We start from the raw sequence: 9,340 nt of genomic DNA, 5'->3' as shown, positions 1-9,340 counted from the left end.
CTCTCTCTCTCTCTCTCTCTCTCTCTCTCTCTCTCTCTCTCTCTCCCACCTCTCCCTCTTTCTCTCTCACTTTATTCAAGTAGTAAAATGTCTGTTTCTATTTTTGTGATTAGTGAAGATCTAGCTCTCCTTTCCTCTGAGGACTTTTAAAGACAGTGTAACTCCCAGCCCCACCTCTGACCACTTGCCCGCCAGTGTGAGGAAATGAAGCAGGACACCAGAGGGGTTTCCTTTGTAACAATCATGACTTTTTTATTAAGATAATTTTGTACAAGACTGCAGTTGAAATTCATCCTTTTGAAGAATACAAAGTTTCTGTATACAGAAAGAGAGAGTAGTAGTAGTCATAGGAAAGGTAAAATAATTCCTTGTCATTTCAGAGCATTTATTGCAATGCTTATAAAAAATTTGCATAGAGTATGTGCAAGGATTAGGGTGATGATGAAGAAGATGAGATGTCATCTCTGTGAGGGATACACCATTAATTTGTATGGTTGATTTGTTTTATTTTTTTCAGGACATACACGCACGTGTGCATGCGTGCACACACAAACACACACACAGTGATAGAGGGCCCAAAAGGGTGGTGGAATGAGAAGGAATCTCTCCTAGGTTGGCAAAAGAGGAATGGTTTGGTGCTCCTCGTCTAGATGATAGAGTGCTATATGGATTTGGAGAAAACTAGAATTGGAAAGGCCCTTCTATGCTTAGGGATCTGAGTGTTTGAGTCTCTAGGGTGTGTCTGAATGGTTTGATGGGTCTGTAGGGGGCCAGTTTTGTCTAAGTCTGTCTTTAACAAATGAAAAGGAGAGTCCATTTCTAGCCAAGGCTATGGGGATGAGGAGGAGGCAGCATGTTAACACAGTCAGACCAGTAATGGATAAGTTCATGGCAATATGGAATTTGTGGAAGGTGAGTATGGGATTAATATGAGGTGCTGCCTGGAGGCAGGGTACAAACCTTCTTCTCTGAACAATTTGGCAGGTAGGTAGGCAGAGGTACAGCTTTTTCTTCTCCAGAGACAGAGTTCTTGGTTCTACCCTCCATCCTTTGAAATCCCTACCCACTCCAACCCCTGACCTCCCTCCCCACCTTATCCCAACACACACATTCTTCTTTGTCAGTTAGGAATATGAAGAATAGACACAGATCTTAGCTATAGCCCATGTCCCCTCCCTCTTATTTCTGCCTTTGGGTTTAGCTATAGAAACATGTATTTTTCCTCTCCCTACATGGCACCTGTGCTGGACCATTTCTTCCTCCAAAACACATAAATTCACACAGAGTATGCTATTTATTTTTTCCCTTTTTTTCCTCTTTGTGTAGAAGCAATAGAAGATAGGCTCTCTGGTCCATCACTCTGGTCTGCCTATGGATTGCAATAGGAGGGGTGAAGATGGAGAGAGGAAAATGGACAAAACATGTGAATAGTTCTAGAGAAACACATGTTCATCCACTAAGAGTTATTTAAACAATGACAAAATACATTTGCCTTTTTATGTTGTTTCTCCCACTAGAGAATTAATTGGTATGCATTTCCTTCATTTGGTACATGCAATTTTCTTTCCATGTTATTCTCTGCCCCCATGTCTAAATCCCAAAGACATTTTAAAATAGTTTTATCTAACTAATGATTCTATATCATTAGAATACATGGGGGCAGGACAGGGAGGAGTGAGAGATGTGTTGTGTGGGATTAGATCTGGCTTAGAATCAGTTGATTGACATAAATGTCATTAATCATGGAGACAGATACATGGATGAGAAGGGAGAGAAACATTGCCACATTTATGATAGGGGAATATGTGTGTAATTTACCACAAATATTGTCTAATACACAGATCTTGACATATAAAATCATGGAATTAATACAATTTATGATACTAGGGGTGTGTATAAAATAAAAATAGACCTCTGTCTCTACTGACCCATCTTCAGTGACAATTTTTTTCTGATAAATGTGCTTTCAAACACAAAGGAGAGTCTAGGGAGACAAAGAAGTTCTATGAAGTTGTAAGTGGAGGAAGCCAGAGAGAATGGATGTTCGCGTATATGGTAAATTATATATTATTGTATTACATTTTTCTCTGAAGCTAGCTTTTGCTCCTCCTGGGATCTTGTGTGGGATGGAGAGGTTGAGGTGAACTGGTTAGAATTTTGGAAAAGGGAGGATTGGCTGACTTTCTGGAGAGAGATAGTGGGAGGAAGAACCCCCCTCTTCATCTCCATCAATAATGTTGGCAAACTAAGGCTAGCTTGTTTCTCATTGTCTAATAAAAGTGGGCAAAGACACACAAAAGGACAAAGAGCATAGTGTAGATTTTCTACTGAGATAAGCTCAATTACTGTTCTTTTAAATGTATAACAGGTTAATCTCTCTCACACATTATCCCTTCCACTATTTCCAGAAGACAAACAGCATTTGGATTGCCTGTAGCTGAAAGAAAAAAATTCAAGAAACTAATGGAATCAGTCATGGCTTCTTTCAGCAACCCCCTTCCCAAATCTGAGGGTAGCAGTGAGGATACCTTTTTGCAGCCTTGGTGTGGGAAGGGCATAGCTCTCTTTTGCTCTCATCTTCTGTTTCTTTGCCAACCCTCAGCAATAGCTCAGGTAGTAGGGCTCACACATAGGGTACATGTACCTTATTCATCTCCTACTTAGGATCCCATGACCTAATCAATCCATTCCTAACTTATCTTGCTCCTTTTCAGTGTAATGGACCTGACATACCTAATGACTAAGAAGAGAGAAAACTATGTCTCAATCTTAATCTAGAATATTGCAAACATCATGTTTTCCCTCCATCTTCTTCAACTACACCCACAACGGTACCCTCTCCTAATCCCAAGAAGAGATATCAAATATCTTTTTAATCTCATATCACAGAAAGTTGGCAAAAGGATGTGTAGCAGAGAGAGGCAATTATTGTTTTTTTTCATACAATATCCACAGGATACGGGAAGAGTTCATCACTTCTATTCATGTCCTTCAAAACATCCTTCTCCTGCTTTGCCAATGCTATCGTCCTTGTTTTTCTCTCTTCAGCTAAGTACAGAAAATATCTCCTTTTACTATGCCAACCCTGGGGATTTATATCCTCAGAATTAAGTAGTAGGGAGCTTTTGGTAGAGCATGCTACTGGGAGCTTTACTAACACAGCTCCCTTCTCCTGTTCGCTCTTCTCTCCTTCAGCCCCCCACTAAGGAAAACCCCAACCAAAAACAAAACAACAATAATCTTAGGTCTCGAGAGAAAGATTCAACACCAGTTGGGGGGAAGACATTCTCCACAAACTCATGACATTTTAAAAGAATACCTTATACAGGCAACAACAGCAGTAAAGATGGAGGGTGCTGGGTGAGGGTCAGTATAGAGAGCATGACCAAGAGCAAAAATCTTTTGAGATTAACTATCTTTAACAACAGATCTTTTGAGAAAAACACCTAGATGTCTGAAGAACAAGCAGATTCTTATGATCAATGATCAGGATGGGACAGACAACATTTGGTGCCACACCTAAGGGAAGATCAGAAAGGCAAAACAACAAAATCTATTACCTACTATGGTGTCTTCCACATCGTGGAAGCTGAATCAATGTTTGAGGAACTATTGAGACAGGGAGGAAGAGATCACTCAAAATATGCAAGATGACAGGTCATAAGGTAGAAGAACTGATGAATACTTTTTTCTTTTTCTTCTGAGTCTTTTGTGACTGATCATTAGTGTAGGCTCAATAGAATAGAACAAAGGTAAAAACAACAACACAAGAAAGAATTATTGTTGGAAAGGAAGCAAAACAGAGAAAATATAAAAGAGAAAAATGATAAGCAGAAACATCCTCTACCAAAAGCTACCCCACTACCCAACCCTATGGTCTTACATCCCCAGGTTACAGTTGGGATATTTATCTTCAGGAATATAAATGCTTTAAAAGCAACTCTTGGGGATCTCTAAAAAGAAAGACTGGGGAGAAAATATAAAAAGGAATGTGGACTCAGATAAAGAGATGAAAATAATGAGTATTCCTATGTGCATACACACCTTCTACACATGCTTGTCTTTGAAGTGAGCAAGAAAATAAATTAATTTGTCCAACTATAGACCAGTAAATTTATCTCTTATTCTTAGGCATATTTAAAAGCCAACCCAACTATAATTTACAACCAGAGAAGGATCCATAGGGTTAAGAAGAAGAAAAGTGTGACACTCTTACTGGGTTCTCTGCTCTTGTATGATATATTCCATGTACCCCAATACCCCTTCCTCCCATTTGAAGTTTGATATTTACTTCATTCTGGCAACTACCATCAAGAGTAATGTTGATAAGTTCAAAGGCATCTGAAAGATGTTGGTCAGGAGGATGAGAAATCATGTTCTTCCAGCCTTATCCCAGCATACAAGTTGCTGTTAAAGGAAAAATGAATGTTTTTCATGGAAAAGAAAAAACCTATCATGGTGGGAGTAGAGGTGTGAAAACTATTTTTGAGTATATATTTGAAAAACTATCCTCGGGTGTAGGAGGATCAGACATTCTGTTTAGTATTGGAAGACTGAGCCATTGGGGTAGCAGTTGTGAAGTGGAATGCTTCAATGCAGTCAATATATATATATATATATATGTATATATATATATATATATATTTTAAAGACCCAATTTGACACACATAACCATGGAACAGGCTATTTTCTCACAATAGATAAAGCAGCAGCACTCTGTTGCTGCTCCAGTATATCAAGTTGTAATTTCTTTAAATGAGAGGAAATGAACAAAATAAAATCCTTGCTTATCTTTTGCCATGAAATGTAAAGTCCATTGCCTTCAAGAAAGAAGTGGCACCAAGATATGCTTTGAATTGTGGGGTGCAGGAAAAAGAAGATGAGAATAGAACTCAAGAATTTCAAGACCTTTGTGTCCTGGGTAACTTTTCCAGAGGTGCTAGGAAGATGACAGGCTGCTTTCTTGGCTTTCAAGAAAATATATACTAGTGATGCCTCCAACTTTCTCTGAGCATCTCTTTTCATGCCACTCTAAAGACACTTCTTTATGGGTTGATACCATTCTTCCCCAGGAAAAAAAATAGGAATACCATAAGTTGGGCAAAAGAATAATCAGGGCATAATTCACTTAAAAGATCAAGATGACCTAGACCCAGTACACTTGCTGCATGTGTATGATAATACAAAGGTGGTAATCATAGGATAATACACTTTAAGCTGAAAGGAACCTTAGAGATCAACCAACCCAACTCTATCATTGGATAGATGAAGAAACTGAGGCCCATTGAGACCAAGTTACTTCTCCAAATTCTCATAGCCCATAAATAGAATAGGCAGGTTGGAACCAAGAGCCTTTGACTCTCAGCTTTCATTTTGACCAACTACAACCCCAAAATACTACCCCGACTTCCACACACTAGGCTTTTTTGTCTATTGCCTATAATTTTCATTACTTTTATAAACTTTTCCATCCCCCTTCTCGTCCTTTCCCTCCATGCTCCACTTCTAGTGTTTTTCTATTTCTCTCTCTATTTTCCCAGAATTCCTTCAAGATTAGAGTTGGTTTCCATGACACATAGAGAACACATAATGAGAAAACAGATGACTGAGAAAACAGGAAGGAATTTACTTCTCTTTCTTTCCCTCTCTCCTCCATCAGAGGAGTTTATCACCTCTGGCTATCTGTTTGACTTATGAGAATGTTTTTCCATTTTTGTCTTTGTATCCTCAGTATCTAGCATAGTGCCTTGCAAATGGTAGATGACCAAATGTGTATGGGATTGAACATTGAACATCTGCCCCCATACAATATACTGATTGAACCAAATAACATGTGGAAAAGGGAAAATTGACAACCTTCCTTACCAATAATTATGTAGAGGTGCCTACTCCAAAGATATCCTAGTCCTTCTTGCCACTCAGTTCCAGGCCTACTTTTCCCGTGAACTGACTACTATTATAGAAAGGACAGAGATACCCCTGCCCTGCCATTAACAAGTAGCAGTTTTCAGAGTGGCTTGAAGGATGCCTTTTTTAGCTCTGATAATCTTTACTCTGGGCAGCTAGTTGCACAGTAAAGAGAGTGCTGGGTCCAGGGTCAGGAAAATTCCTTTCTGTAAGTTTAAATCTGACCTCGGGCACTAGCTATGTGACCTGGGAAAATCACTTAATCCTGTTTACTTTAGTTTCCTCATCTGTCAAATGAGTCAGAGAAAAAAAGGGCAAATCATTCCAGTATCTTTAACAAGAAAACCCCAAATCGGTTCTGGAGTTGGATATGACTGAAACAACTCAATAACAATAACTCTCCACTTTAGACAGCTCAAACCACAATAGATCAAAGACTCTTTTTGGTCAAAAGTTCACTTTTCTAGTTGTCCACTAGCACTCACAATGAAAACTCACTACATATTCAGCCTCTGGTTCTTCATGTTTTACCCCTTGCTGACACCACAATAGCAGGTAAATGACCTCATGAGATTCCTCCCTCCCAAGACTCTTCCCAAGGAACCTGGAAAAAACCCAATCCTCCTTTGATGGTGTGGACCCTCCAGATTTAAAATAAAGATGAAAAGCAACACAGATAATGCTTCTTACCACATGATATCCATTCTCTCAATGGGGACACCATATCTCTTGGCACATATCTTTTACTTCTAAGGATGCAGGAAGGTACCTGCAAATGGGAACTTGGCCATCTTGCAGACATACTAAGTTTTCTTTCAGAGGGAATATACCTTGAATGGTTCCTCTGCTTACGAGTAAAGAATGCTCTGAATCTTGGTGAAGATAAAGTCCCTGGAAACTTGATTATTTGGGGGATTCCCAAGAATTCCACATGAGGACCCTCATGGTGGGGTCTGGCCATCATAATTTCACATTCAGGATGACATAATTTTCTCACCTTGTCTTCCCCAGGCTCACTCTAGTTTGATTTTATTCTTTACCACCCTCCCTGCCCCACTTCTGCCATTCCCACTTCCATCCCCTGCCCCCTTACCTAAAATAATAAATGACATCAAATGACAGGATAAATGAGATGTGCTTCTCCTTGCTGAGTGCATTGACTTTAAGGCATAGGCACAGATTTGCCCCTCTTTGAACAGAGACAGTATGGTCCCTTGTCCCAGTACAACCGCAATCCAGGGTGACCCCTCACATTGATAGTGGTGGGAAGATGGCCATAGATATAATCAATTAGCTGATGGCTGGGCATGTGTGGTGACAGTGATTCTGGATGTGTGGCAGCCACTAGTGGCTCTGGGAGATTTCACACTTCTACTACTAATATTAAAGCTGTCCCCTTCTCTCTATCCCATATCCCCTGTCCAACTCCTTCCCAATAATCAGTAAGTCCAATAGGACTTAGAAAGGAACATCTTGACACCAACAGCATGACATATGCATCTGATAAGCAGATTGCATTGGATACTGACCCAATGAGGGTAGGGATTTGACCTACCCAGTAATAAGATCAAGTATGTTGCCAACCTCTGTCTCTTTGGATCTTAAATGGAGTGGATCTGAGCTGGATCTTTGTGAGAAAATGCTCTGGAAAAAAATCTAGTCCACACACAGAACCTGAGGAAGCACTTGAGAAAAAAAAAAAGATCAAACTCTTTTGATCGAATTTAACCTTTGTGATATTTCATCTCTTAGTAGCTTCTCCTGTGATATCTGCTCCTAAGTGGCCCAAATGGATCAATTTTATCTTCTTCCTAAATCTAGACCATTAAACAAACAAACACACCTTTAGATGGTTAATGATTTGTTGTCCTCCTTTCCTGGTACACAATACCTGCATTTTATGTTATCCCCCACAGAAAATTATTTCATTCTTAGAGTGATCTTCACAATACTTTCTCTAGGATAGAGAAATCTAGAAACAAACTGAAAATCTTCCTGCTAATGTGCCCAAAGCAGAAATACTCCACCAGCTGGGAAATGGAGTTTCTCAACCCATGACTTAGGACAGTTCCCTACTTCCTCTACAATATAGCTAACTTTTAAATTGTCCACGGCAGCATGGATGAGGGAGTTAACTCATCATACTTGGTAAGGAATACCATGTTGAGATACTGGATATATGTGAACAAGGAGAATAGGCTAAAACTTGAGCCCATTTTACTAAGAACCCATGACATGGTAAAAAAATATGAGACATGGGCTTCCGAGTTTCCCCTATGCTTGACTCCCATCCCTGTTCTACCTTGAAGTGCAAAATTGATGTTCTAAATCTCCCAGGACCATGACAAGAAAGAAGGGCTGCCTTGTCACCCTTCACCATGAAAAGAGTCCCTCTTTGGCTAATGCCAATGGGATTTCATGATAGTAAAGGGATCTACTAGTCTAAAGCACAGTATGGCAGACTGTGCATTGTTATTATGTTTCAGGAGTCTGGAGATAGCCATCCTGACAGTCTGCAATACAGGTTGAATTTAGATGTGGGAGACTGATAATGTGTAACTGGAGGTCACCCATGGATCCTTTTGTACTGAAACCTTCTTTTATACAGAGGATTCTATTACTATCTATCTATTTATTTATATATATATATATTTATTTATATCTATCAATATATATAAGTCTCATAGCCCCACCCTCACGCACACTCACAACGCACACACACGCACCAAAAAAGTCTCCAAGATGCTTTCCGGGTTCTAGTCAAAAAAGTCCACAGCAAGAGTCCATTGAGACCAAAAACCAGCCTCAGTGCCATCCTTTACTGTCCATGACAATCAGTCTTTCTCAGAGGCAGACGCTGGTGTTGATCTGACAGGTAGAACCACTTCCTGCCTGAGACAGGAAGAGTCTTCCATTGGAACAGACACAGATCTCAAATACTTTTTGCCGGGTTCCCGTAGGGGAATAAGATCCTCGAGGCAGTCTAGGTAGTTTGATTTTGGCAGCATCTAACTGGATCTAAAGCAGACAAGAGAGGAAGAGACAAGGTCAATAATACACAGAGATGGATTTTTTTTTGTATCATTCTCAGATAGAATAGGATCCTCTCATCTCTGGAAACTCAAGTCCAGTTTCTAAGAGGTTCAGAAGAGAAGACTGTGATAGATATATATACCATAGAGGTCCATGAAGAGATAATTACCAAATCTTTCCAGAGCTGGCATATGTGCAGAGAGTGGCAATGTGCATTAAGAACAATTACCTCTGTACTGAAATGCAATCACAGACTTCTGTGGCCATTTCCATAGTCAATTCTGGTTTACCTACATGATTGCCAAGACCCATTCATGATTCATATCTACTTCAAAAGGTCCTATTCACCAATTCAGATAGTTCAGATAAATTGGATTGAGCCCCATCTTTGCCTGTCAAT

At 39.7% G+C, this 9,340-nt stretch overlaps 1 protein-coding gene across 5 annotated transcripts in view; it reads right to left on the bottom strand.

The window, feature by feature from the left end:
* Window positions 1-226: 226 nt before the first annotated feature.
* The window catches only part of SGCD (sarcoglycan delta), a 1,484,556-nt gene continuing 1,475,442 nt past the window's right edge, over window positions 227-9,340 (bottom strand). For all 5 annotated transcript variants that reach the window (XM_056821905.1, XM_056821897.1, XM_056821913.1 and 2 more), the window contains one exon: window positions 227-8,925. In XM_056821905.1, coding sequence (XP_056677883.1) covers window positions 8,752-8,925 — 174 coding nt within the window. In that variant the 3' untranslated portion in view covers window positions 227-8,751. The remainder of the gene's footprint in view (window positions 8,926-9,340) is intronic.

This window comes from Monodelphis domestica, chromosome 1, assembly GCF_027887165.1.
Source record: "Monodelphis domestica isolate mMonDom1 chromosome 1, mMonDom1.pri, whole genome shotgun sequence".
Taxonomy (NCBI): Eukaryota; Metazoa; Chordata; class Mammalia; order Didelphimorphia; family Didelphidae; genus Monodelphis; species Monodelphis domestica.
This window is presented reverse-complemented; position numbering and strand designations above follow the sequence as displayed.